We start from the raw sequence: 24873 nt of genomic DNA on the forward strand, positions 1-24873 counted from the left end.
CAATTCTCGATCCAAGCTAATAAATTACCCCTAACCCCATGTGATCTTACCTTGTGTAATAATCTTTTGGCTGGCACCTTATCAAATGCCTTCTGGAAATCCAGATATACTACATCTACAGGAACACCATTATCTACTTGTTTGTTATTCTTTTGAAGAACTCTAGCAAATTAGTCAAACATGATTTACTCTTCGTAAAAGCATGCTGACTCTGATGGATTTGGTTTTGGCTTTCCAAATATCCTATTATTACTTCCTTAATAATGGATTCTAACAATTTCTCAGCACGTGTTAAAACTAACTGGTCTGTAGTGTCTTACTTTCTACCTCTATCCCTTTCTAAATAAAAAGGTGCTATATTAGCATTTTCCAATCCAAATCTTCTCCACATCCAGGAAATTTTGGAATATTATAACCAAAGGATCCTTTATCTCTGCTGCCACTTCCTTTAAGACCCTAGGATGTAGGCTATCAGGCCCTGGACACTTGTCTACCTTCAATCTCAATAGTCCAAAGTACTTGGCAGATGGCAAAGTTAGGCAGCACGGTGGCTCAGTGGTTAGCCTTCTGGAAATCCAGATATAGTATATCTACAGGATCCCCATTATCCACCTTGTTTCTTACATCTTTGAAGAACTCTAGCAAATTAGTTCAAACATCATTTACCCTTCATAAAACCATGCTGATTCTGATGGATTGGGTTTTGACTTTCTAAATATCCTATTACTACTTCCTAAATAATTGATTCTAGAATTTCCCAATGACATATGAAACTAACTGGTCTGTATTTCCTACTTTCTACATCTTTCCGTTTCTGAATAGCATATTCCAATCGACTTTCCCGTATCCAGAGAATTTTGGAATGTTATAACCTTTGGATCGATTTACCTCTGCTGCCATTTGCTTTAAGGCCTAGGATGTAAGCCATCAGGCCCTGGGCACTTCTCTGCATTCAATCTCAATTGTTTGCCTAGTACTTTTTCCCTGGTAATGATGATTGTTCTAAATCCCTCCCTTTCTATAACCTCTGCATTACCTTTTACTGCTGGGTTGGTTCTAACATCCTCCACAATGAGAATGGAGACAAAATATTAGTTTAGTGACTCCACCATTTCTGTGTTTTCCACTATTAACTCCCCAAGTTTCATCCTCCATTGGACTAACATTCAATTTAACTAATCTCTCCCCTTTTAATAATCGTATGGAAGCTTTTACTATCCATTTTTATATTTACTCTAGTTTCCTTCGCAATTTCCTTTGCTCTTTTATTACCTATTCAGAAATGGGTAATGATCTTTAAAATTGTTGAGCTTTTAAAAAAACTTTCCTATTTTTCCAGTCTACCACTCGTCTTTCTTAGTTTTTGCCTTTTGTATACCTTAAATTATTATCTTTCCATCATTCAGCTAGATGTGGCAGGACTGTACAGCTTAGAATCAATATATTGGTTGTGGGATCACTAAGTTCTGTTTATCACTTGACGTTTGTGATATTTTGCAAGGAAGTAGTGCTGTTCTGCAGCCTCACCAGGTTGACACCTCATTTTCAGGTATGACCAGTGCTGCTCCTGTCATGCCCTCTTGCACTTTCCATTGAACTAGGGTTGATCCCCTGGCCTGATGCTAATGGTGGAGTGGGGGGATGCCCAATATTGAGTTGCTAGATCTGTTTGAAGTCTGTCCCATTTAGCATGGTGATACTGCCTCACAATACAATGGAGATTATTCTCATTGTGAAGGACGGACTCCTTCTCTACAACGGCTGCGCATTGGTCACTCTTACTGATACTGTCATGGACAGATGCATCTGCAGCTGGCAGATTGCTGAGGAGTTTTGGTTCCTTTATCATCTACAGCACACTCAGTCTGGAAGCAATGTCCTTTAGTACTCGACCAGCTCAGTCAGTAACGGTAATGCAGAGCCACCCTTAGTGGTGGACTTTGAAGCCCACTTAAAGGACCTGATAGCTACCTAAACATGGCCTTCACTGCTGAAATTCATCTCATTGATGGGAATGAAGTAATATTTCTGGGGTAGACACTCTTGCACCCATACAACATGTGCAGCAATTAACATTAAATTTTCAATAGGGCAGAATTAGAGGGGAGCAGATATCACAGAGGGCTGTGGAGCTGGAGAGGGTGATAGAGATAGACAGGGAACAAACCACGGAAACATTTGAAAAGAAATATCGGGACTCTAAATCAAATGACATGACTAGGAGCAGAGAGGGGACAGGGGAACGGTCTTGCTGTGAGTTAACACATAGGTATGCATTTTAGAATGGGGAACATGGGTGGGAGTTTGTTGGATTAGTCAAGTCAAGAGCTAAGAAAGGTATTGCTGGAGGTTTCAGGAGCAGAGAAGTCAAGTCTTAAAGTGAACTGGAGTCAGAGAGCGGTGGTAGACTTGTGTGGAGATGCCAATGTGCAAAGATAATTATCTCCACTGTAAAGTATGCATTTATTGAACATGGATTACTATGTACAGTTCAGGTCTCCCTATTGTAGGAAAGGTATTATTAAGTTAGAGAGGGCTCAGAAAAGATTTACCAGGACATAACAAGGAATGAAAGGTTTGGGTTATAAGGAGAAGCTGGACCTACTGGGACTTCTTCCACTGGAACGTAGGAGGTTGAGGAGTGACAGAGGTTTATAGAATCACGAGCGGTATAGATAAGGTGAGTGGGAGATGTCTTTTCCCCAGGGTAAGGGATTTCAAGACTAGGGGACACGTTTTTAAAGTCAAAGGAGAAAAATTTGAAAAAGACAGGAGGGTTTTTATTTTAAATACAGAGAGTGGTTTGTGAGAGGAATGAACTTCCAGAGAAAGTTTTGGATTCAGGTACAGTTATAACATTTAAGAGACATTTAGATAAGTGCATGAATAAGAAATGTTTGAAGGGATATGGGCCAAGTGCAGGCAGGTGGGACTAGTTTAGTTTTGGATTATGGTTGGCATGGACTGGTTGGACCGAAGGGTCTGTTTCCATGCTGTATGACTCTATTACACCTTTAACATAATGAAACGTTGAAAAACATCTTGGGAGTGTTAGCAAAACAAAAATGATAATGAGCCAAATGAGGATACATTTGAAGAGGTAAAACATTCTTATAAAAAAATCTGTCTTTTGCAGAGCCTGACAATAGGAATAGATTCAGAATGTTCTGGAAGTACTCAGCAGGTTTTGCACCATCTGGAAAGAGAGAACAATTTTAACATGTTGAATCTGATATGGCTCTTCCTCAGGACAAAGACTCTATTGACGAGTAAAATATTAACTCTGTTTCTCTCTCCAGATGCTGCCAGATTTGCTGATTAGAGGACCACCAAAATCTCAGAGCACTGGACAGTCCTGAAGTAAGGTAACACAACTTCTCCTTTCCTCCAGATGCTGCCTGGCTGGCTAACTTCTTCCAGCCTCCTGTTTGTTTACCATAGTAAAACATATAATTGGTAAAATGTTTTAAGGTTTTGCAGGAAGCCTTAAGGAGTTTTAAAGACGGTTTTAAAAATAGATAGGCTGAGAGAGACATCTACCGGAATCAGGAAAAACAAGTGAAATTCTGAATCACAATTCGGCCCACCAAAGTAGTAAAACAATATCTGTTCATCCTTTGGGCAACAGGAGGATTGTTCCTGGACTCTGCCTGGCCAAAGTGGCTCTGGTTCAGCTCAGCTCAAAGGTTTTCCTGAGCCTAAGTCTAAACGCTTCCAGATGAGTCAGATGCTGCCCCTCACACACAAACCCTCCTCACTGCCTTCAAGATCTATAAAATGGTCTTATCGGCAAGACAAATCACAGGGTTCAGTTCATGAGTCAGTCCAAGCTCCTGCAATGTACATCAATACTGTTGGGAATGCACATTCCTATATAACGAGTATATTTATGATCTATGTGGATAGCAGAAAAATATTGAAATGTTTGGACACCTTCTGGAATTAAAAGGGTTGATTGCCCTTAATACTTGCCTCTATGCTGATGGCTGCCTACCAACCCTAACTTCTAATTGCAGCAGCCAGAAGTTGAAGAGGGAGAAGCAGCAGTAAGGATCAGAATGCTCCAGGTTCTCCATCAATTCCCTGGGTGAAACCTAGGCACCTGATACAGTCAGTACTACTGCATTTTTTTTAAACTTCCTGGTAAACCTGGTGAAACTGTCCTGTGCCCACCTTTCAAACACCTGGAACCAGCTGGATTGCCAATCAAACTGTTGCTTTGTTTCAAAGATTTTCATTGGATTATGGTGACCAGCTTTTCGATTTCGCCAACCAGAAGCTCAGTGGATGGTGAAGGGTCATTAAGGATATTTTTCCCTTTTGTGGCAGAGCTGTTGTTGTCCTCTGTGTGTCTGTGTTTGGGGTTAAAAAGTATATAATTCTAAATCTGGATTATAGTTTAGATATTCACAGGTTTTCCCCATGTTTCAACATTAAGTTATGTTATAAAAACAGAATATTTTAGGTTTATCAAAAAGCCTAGTGAACATCTCCTGTACGGGAGTGCTAAAAGGAAACAATTTGGTCATTAAATTTGAACATTTACATTAATAATGCAACAAGTTGAGCCTGATTATTAGCGCAGTCCTCCAGTTGCCACCATAATGCGAGAACTCAAACCTCGCTCAGCGATACCCACCTGAAAATCTCGAATGTACGTCAGGAAGAAACTGAGGAAGGAGAAGGCAAGAGACCATTCGGAGATTGTACTGACCAGGTGCAATTTGTAGCCCTGCCAAAAACAAACAAGCCATTGGCCATCAGTGAGCACTTAACCTAAAGCATACCTTGTATCAGTGAAAACTTTCTAAGCAACTCATTGGTTCAGTTCTGAAGAAGGGTCACTGGACCTAAAATGTTAACTCTATTTTCTCTTCACAGATGCTGCCAGACCTGTTGAGTTTCTCCAGCAGTTTCTGATTTTGTAGCTCATTGGTTGCCTCTGGAGAGAGAGTCCAAAATAAGAGACACAACTTTTAAATCAGAGCCAGGCCATTCAAGGGGGTGCAGGTGCATAGTTTCTTGAAAGTGGAGTCACAGGTAGAGAGGGTGGTGAAGGCAGAATTTACTGCAGTTGCCGTCATTGGTCATAACATTGAGTATCGGAGCTAGGTTCTCATGTTATGGCTGTACAGGACATTGGTGAGGCCACTTTTGGAATACTGCATATAATTCTGGCTGTACTTCCAAAGGAAGGATGTTGTTAAATTTGAGATGGTGCAGAAAAGATTTATAAGGATGTTGCCACGGTTGGAAGGGCTGAATAGGATGGGGCTGTTTTCCCTAGAGTGGGTTGGAGGCTGAGGACTGACATTATAGAGGTTTATAAAATCATGAGGGGCATGGATAGGGTGACTATCCGAGGTCTTTTACCTCAGGATGGGGAGCCCAAAACTAGAGGGCATAGGTTTGAGGTGAAAGGGGAAAGATTTAAAAAGGAACTGAGATGTAACTTTTCTTCATGAAGAGGGCGGTGCATTTATGGAATGAGCTGCCAAAGGTGGTCATAGAAGCTGGTACAATACAACATTTAAAAGGAATCTGGATGGGTATATCAATAGTGAGTTTTGACAAATATGGGCCAAATGCTGGCAAATGGGATTAGGTCAGACTGGGATGCCTGGTTGGCAGGAATGAATTGGAAGGGTCTGTTTCCATGCTATATGATTGTGATGCAAGGAAACAGTGCTCTGTACACAAGGTAGTGGCCATCTGGAACTCTCACCCAAAACGCTGTCGAAACTGTGGGGGAAGACAGTGCTTTATTTCCCCCTCCAACTCCATCTTGATTTAGTCCCTTCCCTATCTCCACCTCACTTTGATAGTTTGCATTGCCCATAATGGGCTTTGCCTGTCAACATTGACTAGGCTGCACGGGTGCTCACTGGTGGTGGGTCACACAAACAAATTGTCACTGTGATTTAGGTGGCGGGAAAGTCGCTCAGTTGTGCATAATAGCATTTCTGGGTATAAGAAAAAAGGAGGAAATCTAGAGGGGCCCTTATGGTGCAGCGGTAGTGTCCGCACCTCTGATCCAACAGGCCTGAGGTCAAGTCCCATCTGCTCCAGAAGTGTGTCATTACTTTTCTGAACAGATTAAAAAGAAATAAAGCAGACCCCAGGTAGCATTTCTAAGCACAGAAAAGAAAATAAAAATAAAAATAAAGCAGACCCAAGAGCTCTTGTGGTGCAGTGATAATGTCCCTACTACCCCTGAACCAGGAAGCCCCAGGTTCAAGTCACACCTGCTACAGAAGTGGATCATAAAATCTCTGAACAAGCTGATTAGAAAGATAGGTTAACTAAAAAAAGAGTCATGGTGATGGGAAAATCATTTAAGATAACACTTCCAGATATGAAGATGGAAAATTATATAAAGCAGACCTGGCAGGGCTGCTGTGGTTCAGTGGTAGTATCCCCACCTCTGAGCCAAGAGGCCCAGTTTCAAGTACCACCAGCTCTAGAGGCACGTGATAGATTTTTTTCTTTAAACTATCTGTCCTGGGCTGGGACTAGCCCACCTTTGCCACAAGTAGTGGCTCTATTTTGATGTTCAACAATAAACAATGTTCCATACCAGTCCATCCTCCTGAGTTATTATAAATACAATTAATAGATTTGAAAAATAGGCCACTCTCAATGATGGTTGGAACCTTCTCTTGTGTTTTGAGACTGATTGTGCAAAAGGAGGGAATTCTGTTCTGAAGGTGCAGTTAGGTCGTCTTATGCATCACATATCTTTGGGTGAAAAGTGCCAAATTTTATAAGCAATCGGGCAGAAAGCTCTGTCCCCCTTCAGGATTTCTTGGGCTCCAGCAACTGGGCACCATATTTAAAAGGCAGCTGGAGAGCACTCCACTCTCTGCAGCCTGGGAACAACACTGAGTCTCTGCTTAGCGCACTGACCCATCCCTGGAGATTAACAAAAGCAGAGCCATGCATTGTCTCCCTTCACTCTCTCCTCAAGATTGTCTACGAGCGAAGGGAAGTTTGTTTCCCTTTGGATGGCAGCAAGAGGCCATTCTGAACGAGGGCAATAGTCTGGACAGAGGTCAGAGCCCATGGGGAGTTCAAGACAACCCAGCACCAGTGGCCCATGGACATAAACAATCGGCTGTGCTCAGCCAGGGTACGTACCCTGCCTACTCAATGCTTCAATTTCCTGTGAGTTAGCCTTGTGAGATTGGCAGTGCACAGGACTGGCATGCAGGAGGATGGGACCGGAAATCTCCATCAGATCCTCCTGCACAAGCAAGGTTTGTAGATACCAATGTGGCATTACCACAGTGGCGCTACCTCTCACACGCCTGCCAGAGCTCACACTTAAAACAGAGAAGGGCTTACAAGGCTCAGCAGCTCACACTATCAGTTTGCTGACCTTTCTTCTGTACTAGGGGAACCTGCATATCTGACAGCTTTACACCAAAGGGACAATAACAATAACCTTTTGAGCTGACGCCCACTTGCCTGCCCCAGTCAGGTTTATAGGCAACAGTCAGTGTGGTTCCCTCACTAGAGCAGGCTTCACCTGTTCTTTACACTGAGTGTTTAACAACATGTCAAGAGTGCATATGACTGAGACCTCTCATGAGCTCATCAACTTGGAGGGGTTTCACCCCTAAAAATAGAAGCATTTATTCCTGGTTATCGAGCAGCCAAGTTTGGGTAGAACTTTGTGCTCGCTGGAGGTTACAGGGAGAGGGCCACACCAACAACGGACACCCTTCCTATAGAGGAAGGGCTGTGAACAAGTTGCCTGCATTTCCCACAGCCAATCCACCTAACCTGCATGTCTTTGGGCTGTGGGAGGAAACCGGAGCACCTGGAGGAAATCCACGCAAACAAGGGGAGAATGTGCAAACTCCACACAGACGGTCACCTGAGGATGGAATCGAACCTGGGTTCCCTGGTGCTGTGAGGCAGCAGTGCTAACCACTGAGCTGCCCCAGATCTGCAGAAATGAGGATCACTCTTAACTACTCTCTCAAATTACTCGAGCAAGCCAAGGCCTAATTAGAGATGGGTTAAAAAATGCTGGCCTTGCCAGTGATGCCCACATTCCATTAAAGAAAGAAAAACATTTAATGTACAAGCAACAGCCAATTGCTTTATTCTGCTTCAACAATAGGTATTATAGTCAATGTTAGACAGCAGCCTTCCTGAACCATTAGTAACGTTCCAGTCCGAGACATGGCTCCTCCTGTTAAGTTAGCACCACCAATGTAAACCATAATCTCCTGTGCGAAATCAGGCTCTGTGGAGAACTAGCTCAACTTTTTTCTTTACATTGGGGTCTGAACTTCTCACAAGTCACTGAATGAAGAACATAAGAGAGTAAAGCTGCCACCTGTCTGATAACAAATAACTACCTTAATAACCTCAGCCCAAGAATGTAAACCCATGTTCATTAGGGTGTGCAGCACCAATTTGAGGAGTTTGTGTGTCGAGTGATAACCTTGAAGCACAATGCTTACCTCCTTCACCTAACCGAGAAATGGGGATTTTAGTTTTACTTCACTAAGTACCAAAGAGCTTGTAACGTGACGGACTGTGCAACCCATGCCCTTCCAAATTAGCCTGTGGGGGCTGGAAGCAGCTGTGTGCATCAAGAGTTTCACTTATTCACACCTCACCTTCTCCGCTGGGTTCCAGTGCAGCTTCTTTGCCATGTCCATGGTGGGGATCATCGAGTACAGAGTGACAGAGGAGATAAACACTGCAAAGCCGCAAGTGAAGGAAATGACATACATTTTGAACTGCCCTAACACCATCCGACCTCGCCTTGACCTTGTATCATTTGCAAACCTCTCCAGCTCCACCCAAGTGCTCTCAGAGTCCACTCGTGCAGAAGACCCAACTCCAACATCTTTTCCAGGCAGTGCCCATTCACGACGTACTTAGCAAAAAATCAATCAGCAAATTTAAACTGAACAAGATACTCAGGATGAAGCGATCACTTGGGTGTTGGGAGGTGTGTCCTGGTGCTAATTGCAATGTCACCTACAGGTTGGCGTCTAATTGCTGTGACTCTAAAACACTGATGATCGGGGTAGAAGTGGACCACTAGAGCTCAATTCCACTTTGCTACCCTATCTCCATCTCCCTTAATTCCCTCCCTCAAGGTATTGTGGGTCTACCCACAGCACATGGACTGTAGCAGTTCAAGAAGGCAGCTCATGACCACCTTCTCAAGGGCAACTAGGGATGGACAATGAATGCTGGCCCAGCCAGAGATACCCACATCTATCAAGTGAATTTTTAAAAAAAAAAAAAATGCAAGCATTTATCTACGTTAGCTCTGAACGCATTCAAATAATTGAGCGCCCACAACTGTCTGAGGTACAGAATTCCAAAGTAACGCAATTCCTCCTCACGTCAGTCCTATAAAGACGATCCTTTATCCTGAGACTGTGCCTGTGTTCTAGATTCCTGAGCAAAGGGGAGACAACTTTTCAGTGTCTACCCTCCCAAACCCTCGAAGGATTCAAACAGTTTCAATGAGATGACTTTTCAAAATAATAGATATGGTAGACAATGGGTTCAGCCAGATCTGACTGGGTCATGATCAGATCCTGATCTCAGCTGTTAAATTACTCACTCTTCATGATCATGAAAATAACCCTGGATTCTTACTCATGGCAAAGCCTTATTAACCCTCTCTCTCCAACAAGAAACTGGAGGGGCTCAGCTGTCTCTGCAAAATCTCTCCCTTTGCCTAACCCCATGGAGCCGAACTGCCCTAACACCATCCGACCTCGCCTTGACCTTGTATCATTTGCAAACCTCTCTAACTCCACCCAAGTGCTCTCTGAGTTCACTTGTGCAGAAGACCCAACTCCAACATCTTCGATTCTATTCCCATGGATCAGGTGACCATCCAAATTCTCCAGCTGATTCTCACATTGTCAATATTGTGAACAGCACTCTCTCTTCAGGTGCTGTCCTTCTTTCCTTGACCCCACTGTCCTCCTCAGATATTTCTCATCTCCATGCTTCCATCAGTCATCTCATCCAAAAAGACAACGTTATCATACCACCACCTCTCTCCAAATATCTGTAACTTACCAAACAGTTTACTTATATCTAATACCAAACAGCAGAAATTTTCTCCATGTCAATATTGGCAATGGAACAGTAAGCCTTCTCAAATATTCTCAAATGCAAGCCCAGTATTTAGTGCCCATTCTTAATTGCCCTGAAGGTGGCGGTGGTGAACTGCCTTCTTGGACCAACACTATTTAAGATGGACAGACATCCACAGTGCTTTTAGGGAAGAAGATCCAGGGTTTTGACCCAACGCCTATGAGGGAACAGTGTAGGAGATAGCAAGAACTGCAGATGCTGGAGTCAGAGACAATACAGTGTGGAGCTTGATGAACACAGCAGTCTAGGCAGCACCAGAGGAGCAGGAAAGGTGACGATTCGGGTTGGGACCCTTCTTCAGGGCTGGAGAGGAGGAAGGGAGTTGGGAAATAAATGGGGGGAGATGGGGCTGGGGGAAGGTAGGTGGGACGGTGATAGGTGGATGCAGGTAGGGGTTAGTGGGGATTGGTCAGTGGGAAGGATGGGGTTCATAGATGGGAGAGATGGTGGACCAGGTTGTATCAGGTCAAGTAGGCGGAGATGAGAAGGCGGGTTAGACATGGGAGGAGGCCAGGGGTGGGGAGATTTTAAAACTGGCGAATTATATGTTTAGGCCACTGGGGGCTGTAGGCTCCCGAGGCGGAATGAGGGGTTGCTCTTCCAGTTTCCATGTGGCATCAATGTGGCACTGGAGGAAGCCCAGGATGGATATGTCACCCAGGGAATGGGAGGGGGTGTTAAAATAGTAGCAAACGGAAGGTGTTGTTGGCTGTAGCGTACAGAGCGCAGATGCTCCGTGAATCAATCACCAAGTCTGTGCTTGGTCTCACCGGCGTAGGGGAGGCCACATCGGAAGCAAAGGACACAGTAGACCAGGTTGGAGGATGTACCGGTGAACCCCTGTCTAATGTGGAAGGTTTGTCTTGGGCCTTGAATGGAAGTGAGGGGGTAGGTGTAGGGGCAAGTGTAGCACCTCCTGCGGTTGCAGGGAAAGGTGCCGGGGATGGTGGGGCTAGTGGGGAGTATGCAGCGGACGAGGGAATCGCAGAGCGAGTGATCCCTACAAAAGGCAGAGGGGGTGGGAGGGAAATATCTCTTTGGTTGTGGGGTAGGATTGTAGGTGGCAGAGAATAATACGTTGGATGCGGAGGTTGGTGGGGTGATATGTGAGGACCACGGGCTCTCTGTCTTTGTTTCTGTTGGGGGGAGGGGGTTTGAGGTCAGAAGTGTGGGAAATGCAAGAGATGCGGTTGGGGACATTTTGGATCAACAGAGGGGGGGCATTGCGGACCTTGAAGTAGGAGGGCATCTGGGATACCCAGGAGTGGAACACTCCATCTTGGGAGCAGATGCAGCAGAAGCGGAGGAATTGGGAGTAGGGGATCACATTCTTGCAGGAAGGTGGGTGAGAGGAGGTGTAGTCTAGGTAGTTGTGGGAGTCGGTAGGCTTGAAATAGATGTCGATTTCAAGGTGGTCACCAGAGATGGAGACAGAGGGGTCCAAGAAGGAGGGAGAGGTATCAGAGATGGTCCAGGTGAATTTGAGGTTGGGGTGAAAGGTGTAAGTAAAGTTGAAGTAAAGTTCAAACCCTCGTGGGAGCACGAGGCAGCACCGATACAGTCATTAATGTAGCGGAGGAAAAGGTAAGGGATGGTGCCAGTGTAGCTGCGGAAGGGGGACTGTTCAACGTATCCTACAAAAAGGTAGGCATAGTTCGGACCCATGCTCCTTAGTCTGTAGGAAGGGAGGTGGCGGGGGGAAAGAGTTAAAGGAGGAGAAGTTGTTAAGGGTAAGGACAAGTTCCATTAAGCGGATGAGGGTGTCGGTGGAGGAGGAATGGTTGGGCCTGTGGGAGAGGAAGAAGCAGAGGGCTTTTAGGTAATTATATTTTCAGGTCAGAATGGGGAGTGGCTTAGAGGGGGACTCGTAGGTGGTGGTATTCCCACGTATGGGAGTGGTCATGGGTTTGGAAGGGGTTGTCAAGGAGCCTTAGTGAGTTGCTGCAGTGCTTCTTATAAAAGGTGCACTCTGCTGCTACTGTGCATTAGTGATGAAGACAGTGAATGTTGAAAGTGTTGGATGGAATACCCATTAAGCGGGCTACTTTGTCCTGGATGGTGTCAAGCTTCTTGAGTGTTGTTGGAGCTGCACTCAAGCAAGTGGGAAGTATCCCATCACACTCCTGACTTGTACCTTGCAGATGGTGGACAGGCTTTGGGGAACCAGGAAGTGAGTTACTCGCCGCAGTATTCCTCGGGTCTGACTTGCAGCTACTGTATTCATATGGCTGGTCCTGTTCAGTTTCTGATCAATGGTAACCCCTGGATGTTGAGTGGGCAATGCTAATGCATGATCTCGCCCAGTCAGATAGTCCTCGCGCACAATTTCCCACATTGACGTTTCTGAAGGATACTGCTGACTATGCTCCCTGCACACCAGATTAAGAGAACACACCGAATCCAGAAGATTCCGATTCCATGGATGAGTGGCTGCATCATGTAGGAAATAATGGTCTGCAGCAACAGGTAAATAATCCCAATTCCAAATGTCAGCACAGCACCGAGGATATGGACCTGAATTAACGTTGTCTTCTAATGGAGTAAAAAAAAAAGATAGAATAACATGACAGTGAGTCACTTAGAGGCACTATAGAAGTAGCAAACCTCTTCCATCAGGCATTCTGAACACATGCACCAACAGGTTCGCAAACTGCTTCTTCCCCACTGTTATTAGACTGCTCTAATTTCAAACCTAATGTTGATCTTGATTTTGTACACCTCCTGTGCAGCAACAACCTTGCGTACCTCGCTCTGCCTAAACGCCCTATGATCTGTATGTCCTTGCATGTTATGGTCTGCTTGTACCACACATAAAACAAAACTTCTCACTGTACTTCAGTACATGTGACAAAAATAAATCAAATCAAATAAAACTCACTGAGCCACACAGCGGACTCCTGTATATTTAGATTTCTACGGATCCAGCATTGTCAGAAACTGTTTTACTGGTTATTATCTCTGTGGTCATGCTCGACGTGATCGGTATTCGAGATTCACAGCTTCTCCAATTCATGGAAAAACACAAACGATTACCTCAGTCTATCAGTCTTGCCCTAGGCCACATGCACTGATATTACCAAAGGTTTTCAGGGTCTGATCTGACATATTGTTTGTGTTCTCTGTGAGCATTACAGATACTTTCAGTTTTCTCAGTAGTCTGGTCTAACATCTCTGTCATCGAGTCCTACAGCACAGAGACAGAGCCTTTGGCCCAAACTGGTCCATGCCGGCCAAAACGTCCATCCACGCTAACCCCATTTCCCTGCACATGGCCCATATACTTCTAAACCTTTCCTATCCATGTATTCGTCCAAATGCCTTTTAAATGTTAACATACCTGCCTCAACCACTTCCGCTGGGAGCTTATTCCACATGCGTACCACCGTGTGTAAAATAGTTACCCCTCAGGTTCCCATGTATTCTTTCCCCTCTTATCTTAAACCGGTGCCTTCTAATCCTTGATTCCCCAACCGTGGGAAAAAGACAGAGTTCATTCACCCTATCCATGCCGGTCATGATCTTATACACTTTTATAAGATTCCCCCCTCAGTCACCTATACTCTAAAGTTGAAAGTCCTAGCTTGACCAATCTCTCCCTATAACTCAGTCCCTTAAAATCTATCAGCATCCTTGTAAATTTCTTCTGCACTCTTTCCAGTTTAATAACATCCTTCCCATAGCAAGGTGACCAAAACTGAACACAATACTCGAAGTGCAGCCTCACTAATGCCCTGTACAACTGCAACATAACTTCCCAACTTCTATACTCAATGCCCTGACTGATGAAGGCCAGTGTGCCAAAAGCCTCATTCACTGCCCTGTCTACCTGTAACTCCACTTTCAGAGAACCATGCACCTGAACTCCAAAGTCCCTCCGTTCCACTACACTCCTTAAAGCCCTACCATTCACCATGAAACTCCTACCTTGATTTGACTTTCAAAAATGCAACACCTCACACTTATCTATATTAAACTCCATTTGCCATTTCTCGGCCCACTTCCCCAAGATCCTGCTGCAATTTCTGATAACCTTCCTCACGGTCCATGATACCGCCTGTTTTAGTGTCATCTGCAAACTTACTAATCATGCCTTGTACATTCTCATCCAAATCGTTGATATAGATAATAGTAGTGTTCCAGCAAAGCTCTAAATAAGTTGGAGGAATTTTTCATTTAGGCACTTTATAACCTTCAGCACTCAACACCAAGTTCAAAAACATCAGAGCATGAACAGTTAGATCACAATTTTCAATTACAACCCCTTCCCCAGCATCCCCAGTGTTTGTTTGAATAGGGTTACTCTCAAAAGAGTTGGCCTGTTTTCTCCTCCCATGAACACCTACTCTTCATCTAGATCTCTCCTCTATTACTATTAGCCTTTGTCTTTTTCTCTTGGCAGCATAAAAAACAACCTTTTTCAGCCCCCTTCAGTTCTGAAGAGAAGTCATATCAAACTTGAAACTGTTTTCCTCTCCACAGACGCTGCCAGTTTCTCCAACATTTTCTGCTTTTATTTCAGTTTGGAAACTTGTTTAATTTCTAAACATTGTTAAAAGGAGCCAACAGGTTGATATTTTCATCTTGCACTCATTGGAACTGGGCCACTAAAGATTTGGCCACAAGACTGACCATCATTGGCATGGGGATGCAGCAATAACATATGGCCCAACCATTCAGCACTCTCTTCCCACGCTGTCATACAAGGGCTGTGTAAAGTGGTTGTTTCGGGTCAGGACCCTTCTTCAGAAAAGGGTCCCAATCCAAAATGTCAACTTTCCTGCTCCTCTGCTGCTGCCTGGCCTGCTGTGTTCCTCCAGCTCCATACAGTGCTGTCTCTGACTCCAGGATCTGCAGTTCTTGTTATCTCTATATAAAGTGGTGTCCTTTTGTTCATGTCTGTTTCTTGCAGCCTAGTAATGACGAGTGGAAGACAAAAAGCTTCAACTACTGACTTCTTTTAAGGAATGTTTAAGCTCTGTATGACCAAGCAATTACTTATACATCTATTAATTCTACATGTGACAATGATCTCATTGTAAAATGAACATGCAGAATGGAAGGATGATCCCAGACTGGAAACAGGAATGTGGTGATAGATAGCAGTGTACAATGTTACTGCATTCAGTTCCTAGTTACCCAAGAATAATGAATTTCGGTGAGTTTTAATTCTGCAAGCATCGCTGACTACAATGCTGACCTTGCCATTGATGCCTTCCCTCCATGAAAGAAAAGTTTTTAAAAGATGCGATATGTTACATTGTTTTCAGGATGACTGTGAAGCTATATTTATCCCATATATTAGCACTGTCCTAGTCCCAGCCACCCGCCTTTTTCACAGACCCTTTATCTAAACTACTTGCCCAATCTATTCTCAATAGTGACAGGATCCCCACTTCATTCACACTGTTATAACCTTCCAACCCCACACGGGCTTCTGTGTAAGGAGACAAACTCTCCTCATACTCTATTCAGTGATCTACAATCAGCTGAAAGTTACAGAGTCATTGATACAGCACAAACTAAAATACACATTGTTAAATTAAACAATGAATGTTCAGGTCAAAAACACTTGAGAAAAGTTGGGAGAAATCATCTCATCTGCACCATCTCAACATGTGACACACTTCAGCTGATTCAACATGTGGCACAGAATTGGTGAACACATTCTTAGCCTTTCTAAAGCCAGTTATTAAGAAGTAATTGCTTGCTGATAATACGCACATCGTTTTGAAACAATATATCTTAAAATCTAAAAGTATCAGTCAGTTACTTCCTTGTGGTTATTCCTGTACCTGGCACTCTTGCAGCATTTGCAACACCAAGTCATTGTTAACGGACCAGACTTGAACAAAACAGCAGCCATCCCTGGTCCAATCTTTACTGAAAGAACCTGAACATCAGTAAGAATTTAACCACAATTCCTAAGGCAGGTTGGCAAGGTTCCACTGGTGAAACAAATAAAGTCCATTCAAATGAAGTAAATAGTGCTCAATTTGAGGAGAATGTTGATAGATTAAATAAACAGAACATGTTTCCACTGGTGGGATTATTAAGAATCAGCGGGATGAAGAATTGAAGAAAAAGATGCCGTAACAGCCCTTGGATTGATCCATCTGCAGTCTGCTACATACTTCTGTGGGCAGTGCAAACAGAAACAAGAGCCAGCAAACAGAAAACATCTCTCGTGAGCGAAGACAGAAAAACATCAAGAAATGTGAAAGAATTCTAACAAAAGACTCCAGTTCACCCAATCGACTCTCGAACTGATGAGCAACCAACTCTCTCCAGACATCATTGCCAAAAATCAAAAGAACGGAGATAGACAACTTTTGTGTGGTCTAGACTTTTGATCTTCAGAATGTTATTGACCTTATCTATAGTTTTCAAACCATAATGTCAGTCAAGCACTTGCTCCCAACTAAAATATATTCCAGAAAGGAAGATAGATAATAAGAGGGGAAGAAAACATCCCATGGCAAAGCAAGGAAGTTAAACTTCTTATAAAGATAAAAACTATGACTTATTGCAAAGGCGTGCGACAGGCTGGAAGATTGAAAAACGTTTAAAGATCAACATGGTTACTAAACAGATAATAAAAAGAGTAAGGTAAATTATAAAAGAAAACTAGTGCAATATATTAAAAAAAAGTAAAAGCTTCCATAAGTGTATAAAAGGGAAGAAAGTAGCTAAAGTGAATGTTAATCCTATGGTGGATGAGACTGGAGAGTTAATAGTGGAGAACACCAAAATTGCAGAGCCACGAGATTAATACTTTGCTTTGGTTTTCATGGTGGAGGACACTACCAAGGAAAAAGTATCATAGAATCCTTACAGTGTGGAGGCAGGCCATTCGGCCCATCGAGCCCACAACGACCCTCCAAACAGAATCGCAACCAGACCCACCTCCCCTAACCTAGCTCTGTAACCCTGCATTTCCCATGGCTAATTCAACTACCCTGCACATCCCTGAACACTATGGGTAATTTAGCCTGGCTAATCCACCTAACCTGCACACCACTGGACTGTGGGAGGAAACCGGAGCACCCGGAGTAAATCCACGCAGACACGGAGAGAATGTGCAAACTCCACACAGACAGTCGCCCGAGGGTGAAATCGAACCCGGGTCCCTGGCGCAGTGAGGCAGCAGTGCTAACCACTGAGCCACCGTGCCGCCTTACTTTGCCACCTGCCAACTACTTTGTGAACCATTGAGATTAAAGGCAAACAAGTGTCCAGGGCCCCATGGCCTATATCCTAGGGTCTTAAAAGGGATCGGCAGCAGAGATAATGGAACCATTGGTTATAATATTCCAAACTTCCCTGGATGTGAGAAAGATTTGGACTGGAAGATGCTAATATAACAGAAAGGGATAGAGGTAGAAAGTTTTAACATGTGTGCTCGAGAATTTGTTAGAATCCATTATTAAGGAAGTAATAATAGGATATTTGGAAAGCCAAAACCAAATAATCAGAGTCAGCATACTTTTATGAAGGGTAAATCACGTTTCACTAACTTGCTAGAGTTCTTCAAAAGAATAACAAACAAGTGGATAACGGGGTTCCTGTAGATGTAGTATATGCGGATTTCCAGAAGGCATTTGATAAGATACCAGCCTAAAGGTTATTACACAAGGTAAGATCACATGGGGTTAGGGATAATTTATTAGCTTGGATAGAGAATTGGCTAACCAACAGAAAGCAGAGAGTCAAAATAAATGGCTCTTTTTCTGGTTTGCAAGATGTAACTAGTGGGACAGCACAAGATTTGGTCCTCAGGCCCCAACTATATACAACCTTTCTTAAGGACTTGGATGCAGGGATAGAAAGTATTTTAGCCAAATTTGTAATGACACTAAGTGGGAAAGTAAGTTGCAGTGAAGAAATAAGAAATATACTATGGATAGGTTAGGTGAACAGGCCAAGTTTTGGCAGATGAAGCTTAATGTTGTTAAATAGTTATCCATTGTGGTTAGAATAGAAAGGCAACTTATTACCTAAATGGAGAGAAACTTCAGAGAGCTTCAGTGCAGAGGGATCTGACCTCAGGTGTAGATCACAGAAAGCTAGTTTGCAGGGGTAGCAGGAAGAAAGGAGTGCAAATGGAATTTTGGCAGTTATTGCTAAATGAATAGAGTATAAAAGCTGGCAAGTGTTGCTGCAGCTGTAAAAGGTATTAGTGAGACCACACCTAGAGTATTGCGTACAGATTTGGTTCCCTTACTTGAGGAGGGACGTAGTTGTATTGGAGGCAGTTCAGAGGACGTTCACTACACTGATTCCAGAGATGAGGGGTTTGTCTTCTGGAGAAAGATTCAGCAGTTTAAACTTTAACTTTCTGGAGTTTAGAATAATGAGAGGTGATCTAAAAGATATCTAAAGATGCTAAAGTGCGTTGACATAGCTGATGTAGAGAGGATGTTTCCTCATGTGGAGCAATCTAGAATGAGAGGTCATTGTTTTAGGATAAGGGATAGCAGAGGATGAGGAGAAATTATTTCTCTCAAAGGGTCGTGAATCAGTGCAATCCACAATCTCAATATCCCAGCATCCATTGCATTCTGAGTAAATTTAAGGAGATAGCCAGATTTTCTAGTAGTAATGGGTTGAAGGGTTATGGAGAACAGGTGGGAAAGTGGCGTTAAGGATGAGATACGATCAGCTTTAATCGTATTAAATGTAGCGCAGGCTTGAGGGGGCAGAACTGCCTATTCCCGCTTCTAGTTCTTATGTAAACCATTTGTCCTTGGTCTGTTTTATTTGTGAATGAGCCTATATACATTTTATTCATGAATTTGGGGTTTACAGGCATATAATTTAAGCGGCCTCGTAGTAGATTTGTAAACTTTTATTCTTTAACAAATTGCAGAAATCTGTGCTTTTTCCAATAAAGATAGTTATTTTCCTATTTTTCCATGAAATGTGGTGTAAAATTGCTTTTGTCCTGAATAGCAGTCCCTTGAACAAATTGATTAATTTGGTGGTTTAATTGAGTAGTTATAGATTTTGTGGAAAAATGGTGCTCAATTATTGATGAACTTTTCCCAATTGGGTCATAACATTGGATGCCACAAGGTTGTTTAACTCTCTTCCCACTCCACAGTGCTCAACTCTTCTGATAGCAGCTTGAAGGTCAAATCCTGAAACAGTCAGCACCATTTGACCCTCACCCTCTAACCACAGGTGACCCTCATCCTCCAACAACCCCTGACCTCCTCATGGAGAGATCAGCTCGCATGGCATTCATAAATTAGAAAAATATAGGACAAGAGGAGGCTATTCAGGCATTAGGTCTGGGCTAGCTCTTTCAAAGAACAATCCAGCCAATCCCATTCTCCCCACTTAATCCTGCAATCATTTCTTCTTCAGGCATAGACCCAATATCCCTCTGAATGCTGTTATTGCATCTGCACCCACAACTCTATCAGGCAGCACATTCTAAATCCAAACTACTCTTGTGGAGTAAAGATTTTCCCTCATGTCGCCTGTGGTTTTTGTACCAATCAAGCTTAAAATCTATGTCCTTGAGCCAAATTTTATCTCTCAACTAACACCCATAGCAAGTTATCTGGCCACAATTTCACTGTCCAAACAGCAGCTTATAATGCATCAAACCACATCTGTCACATCACAAACAGTGACTACATTCCAAAATTATATCTTGGGCTATAAGACACTTTGGGGCATTCTGAGGTCATGAAAGATTCTATAGAAATTCTCCTTCCTCTTTCTTTGAAGAAAATAATAAAGTGCATCTATTCTTTGGTCAAAAGGTTGGGCACATAATGTAATCTCCTAAGATTCTAAATCGCATATCACTTTCTGCTTGAAGTAGCAAACACTAAACCTTTTATGGTTGAATACAAAGAACAGGTTTGGGCGCATCACACATGAAGATGATTTGGGTCCGTTGGTTATGTATTGTACATTGTACAGTGTTTGGAAGCCAGCAGATTGTGCCTGCCCTTTTGGCATCTCTCAAATTCCTGAAAATAATCGTGAGATGTTTTCACTGAAACAGGAAGGGAGTTGGCTTGTGGTGACTGACATCATCTTCATGCTGTGTTAGAAGGGATCTTGTCAGAGAAAGCAAATAGATGCTTCACCATGAGCAGAGAGAGAGAGAGAGAGAGATGCAGAGGCAAACAGGCACACAGACAGAGAAACAGCAACAGACATAAAGAGAGAGGGTGGCAGAGAGAGGGATGGAGGGACAGTGGGAGATGCAAAATGCTTCCCCACTGAAACTTCAACCACCTACCTAACCCGGTTACATCAAATTAAGTTCAGGATTGCCCCCTCTTTTGTAGGGTTTTCTATGCATCGACTTAAAAGGCTGTCCTGGATGCACTTTAAGAATTCCTCTCCCTCCAAACCTTTCACACTATGACTGCCCCAGTTAATGTTGGGGAATTTGAAATCCCCTACTCTCACTACCTTATTACTTCTACATTTGCCTACACATCTGCCCTTCTCTTTCCATCAGGGGGCCTGCAGTACACTCCTAGCAATGTGATTACTCCTTTCTGGTTTTTAAGTTCTATCCATGTTGCTTCATTTGAGGATCCTTCCAAGATGCCATCCCTCCTAACTACTGTAAGAGATTCCCTGATCAAGTTTATGATGCCTGCTGTTTTATTTCCTTCCCTGTCTCGCCTGAAGGCCATGAATCTGGGAGTACTGAGCTGCCAAAGCCATCTCTCTCTTAACAATATCGCAATAGCATCACACCCCCATATTTAATTTGTGCTCTTAACTCATCTGCCTTGTTCATCAGACTCCTTGCATTAAAATACATTCCGTCCAACCTCGGCAAATTCCCTGGGTCTTATCTGGCCTAGAATGTTGATGCCTTCCTGACTCACTTACTGCCATTCATCTCTCCTTGCAGAACATTGTCTGGAGACCACTCCCTACCAAGTTGAGTTTAAACCCTCCCTAAAAGCACTAGCAAACCACCCCACAAGAATGCTGGCTCAGTTGGAACCATCCACCTTATACAGGTCCCACAGTCTGCAAAAACAGTCCCAATATCCCAGAAATTTAAAGCTCCCCCTCCTGAACCGCCTCTTCAGGCACACATTTATCTGGACTAACCTCCTTTTCCGATACTCACTCACACACATGACAGCGGAAGTAATCCAGAGATTATTACCCTTTGGGTTCTGTTCTTTAACCTACTTCCTAGTTCCCTAAATTCTCTACCTATGTGGTACATTTTGGTGCCAATAACAATCTTTGTCTGTTTGCCCTCTCCCTTCAGATTGTCCTGCAACCGTTCAGTGACATCCATGACTGTAGCACTAGGGAAGCACGTACCATCCTGGAGGCTCTCTTACAGCTACAGAAACGTCAGCCTGTTCCCCTGACAATCGAATGTCCTACCACCACAGCCTGCCGTCCCTCTCCCTCCCCTCTTGTGCAGCAGACCCACCCATAGTGCCATGAAGTTGTCTCCCACTGCTTTCCTCTGCACATTCATCTCCCACAACAGTATCCCGAATGGAATATCCGTTAGAAACAGGGACAGCTACAGGGGACTCCTGCAGTATCTGCCTTCCACTACTCTGCCTGGTGGCCACCCTTTCTGCCTGTTCAATCCGCAGCTGCGGTGTGACCATCTCACTGAACCTGCTACCCACGACTTGCTCAGCATTGTGGATGCTCGACAGTGAATTCACCCTCAGGACCAGCTCCGAAATCTGGTTCGCCAGCAGCTGCAGCTGGATCACTTGCTGCACAACGGCAAACCAAAATCCTGCAGTTGGTGGAAATCTGAAATGAAAACAGTGTTGGAAATGTTCAGCACATCTGGCAGCACCTGTGAAGGGAGATACGACATTGGCCGAGCGCCAGGACTAGCGGTTCGTGGATATTTTCCTGGCTGGAGAAAGGTGTAGAGTGCAGATCGCCAGGGGTTGGTGGCAGGACTCCCAGCTTTCCTGAGAGACCTCGGTGTACAGGGCACAATTGCAAAAGTTGCAGACGATACAAAATTTGTTAACGCTGTGAACAGTGAGTAGGTTAGTGTAGAACTTCAAAAGGACATAGGTTCATGGAATGGATAGACAATGGCAGATGAAGTTCAATATGGAGAAAAGCGATTCATTTTGGTAAGAAGAATATGGAAAGATAGCGTGATATAATGGGTACTTCTCCAAAAAAGAGTGTAACAGCAGAGCGAAATGGGTTTGTATGTACATAGGTCATTAAAAGGTGGCAAGACAGATTGAGAAAGCAATTACTAAAGCATATAGTATCCTAGAGATAGTAGGAACTGCAGATGCTGGACAATCTGCGATAACAAGATGTAGAGCTGGATGAACATATAATGCTGTGTTATTCCAGCTCTACACCTTGTTATCTCATATAATATCCTAGGCTTTATAGTTCATACAGTACTAAAGAGGCTGTTTCAGACAATTGAGTCTGTACTGCCAAAAACAGACTCCTACCTGAACAAGTCCTACTTACCTCAATAAGCTTTGAATGTTATGACATTTCAAGTGCTTATCCAAGTACTTTTTAAAGGTTGGGAAATTTCAACTACACCCCCAGGCAGTGCATTCCAAACGCTCACCACCCTATGGGAGAGAAACATTTTCCCTAAATCCCCTCTAACAAAAGAGGCATGCAGTACAACAACAAGGAGATTACATTGAACTTGCAGGAGACATCAGAGAAAGTGCAGAAAAGATTCACAAGAATAATTCCAGGGATGCAGAACTTCAGCAATGAGGATCGATGGGGACTGTTTGCCGAGAAGAAGTTCGATCAAGGTGTTCAAAGTCATGGGGAGGTCGGAGCAGTGTAGAGGGAAAAGAACTGTTCCCTTGGTGGAAGGATCAAAAACAACAGCCCACAGGACTAAAGTAATTGGGGAACAAAGCAAAAGCGATATGAGAAAATAACTTTTCCATACAAGTGGGGTAGTGTCTGGAATGTATTGCCTGAGAGAGTGTGGAGGAGGCAGGTTCAATTGAAGCATTCAAAAGGGAGTTAGATGGCTACTTGAAAATGAAGAGAGTGCAGGTTTACAAAGAGAAGGCAGAGAAATGGCACCGAGTGATCTGCTCACTGGGAGAGGCACACAAGCATAATAGGCCCAAATGCCTCCTGCATGGTAGCAATGCTGTGATTCTGAGGTAATGGACAGCATTCAGTGGAAGGGACAGGGGCTTGCCAATGCAGATCATGAACGCAGACACAGGTGAGTGACAGCAGAAGGACTGAGGGAGGAGAAGAGGAGTACTGAGAACTAAGGGTGGTTCCCATTGGCAACTTCCCTCCCAATGCCACGGAGTACCTTACAAAGGACCCCCTCACCACTCCATTAGGCTCCTCCATCCTCCAAATCCTTACCTCCCAAGATTTAGGGCCCACAAACAAACACAACGGCCCACAGCATCACACACAAAAAACTACAAGCTACCTCTCTCCCATTCTCAAGTGAAAACATCTCTGAAATTTGTCAGGATGTGAAGGGATACCAAAGGCAAACCACAATATTTTATATTCTAAATGCTTTTCGATAAAAAGTGAATAAACAGGAACTGGAGAACATACAAGACGTTATTAAAAGGTGAAATGAAAATGGAAAGAATAAATATCTACCAGGAAATTTGGGGCCCTTTTCTTGGGAAGAGTAATGGATGATCTAACACAGGTCTTTAAAACAATGAAGGGATTTGCTAGGGTAGATTTTGAGATGTTTCCCGTTTTGTGAGGGAGTACAATTATAGAATAGTCATGAATCAATCCAATCAGACATTGAGAAAGAACCTCTTTACCCAGATCTCCTCAATCTGAAACTCTACTGTGGATGGACGTCAATGCCCTCCCTCTGGCGAGTTTGATACTGGAGGGGTATTTAATCAGACAGAGTGTGGAGGTAGATGCCCTGCATCACTTGCTGCCGGGATGTTTGAGTATTCATTAAATGGTTCACCCCAGATACATGGACAGTGTCTGATCACTGGAGGGACTGAAAGTTTATACAGTGTTCCCACACTCTCCCCTGCTGATCAGGGAGGATATTGCAGGTCAGACACCCAAACCATCCTCACAACTCTCTAACTCGTGGTCCCACATTCAAATCAGCCTGCCTTGCAGCTCAGAAATGAGAGGTAGGTGGGGGGGGGAGAGCAGGGAGAGGTTTGGCTGCATTCTTGTATCCTCCCAACCCCACCCTCACCGTGGTCAAATTCAGGGAGGGCATATCACCCCCACCACCCCCTCACCCCTCCTCCCACACACACAGACACACACCCCAGAAAGAAGCCAACCAATTGGCACATGAGATTGAAGCTCATTCTGATTGCGGTGACAGCTCTGAGAATGGACATGAAGAGACTCCATGTTGCACCAAAGGACTGGAGGAGGAGTGTTTCCCTGGGCTTTGCGAGGAGACCCAAGGCTTCAGCCTGGACCCTCCCTTGGCCTCCTAGCACTGCCCTCAGTGTGTGAGCTATCCACCCTCTTCCCTCCATTCCAACTCACAAGCCCTTCTGGCTCTGACCCGCATGGCAGACCAATTGAGAAGGTTAAAGCACACAGAATCAAGGGAAACTTGGTGAGATGGATCAGAAAGTGGCTTAGAAATAGGACACAAAGGATAGAGGTAGAAAGCTGTTTGAGTGACTGGAGGCCAGTGTCCAACAGTGTTCCACAAGGATCAGTACAGGGCCCTTCTTGTTTGTTATATACATGAATGATAAAGATGAAAATGTGGGG

General features: G+C 43.9%; 1 protein-coding gene across 3 annotated transcripts in view; it reads right to left on the reverse strand.

Annotated features, from left to right (window-relative positions):
• Nucleotides 1–24873, reverse strand: part of dram2b (DNA-damage regulated autophagy modulator 2b) — a 79558-nt gene that overhangs the window by 6854 nt on the left and 47831 nt on the right. For 2 of the 3 annotated variants that reach the window (XM_048612051.1, XM_048612053.1), the window contains 3 exons: nt 12498–12675; nt 8634–8716; nt 4640–4732 (listed from right to left, as the gene is read on the reverse strand). In XM_048612051.1, the coding sequence (XP_048468008.1) occupies nt 4640–4732; nt 8634–8716; nt 12498–12675 (354 nt within the window). The remainder of the gene's footprint in view (nt 1–4639; nt 4733–8633; nt 8717–12497; nt 12676–24873) is intronic. The other variant, XM_048612052.1, reaches the window with a different exon arrangement.

This window comes from Rhincodon typus, chromosome 25 (assembly GCF_021869965.1).
Source record: "Rhincodon typus isolate 14 chromosome 25, sRhiTyp1.1, whole genome shotgun sequence".
Classification (NCBI taxonomy): Eukaryota; Metazoa; Chordata; class Chondrichthyes; order Orectolobiformes; family Rhincodontidae; genus Rhincodon; species Rhincodon typus.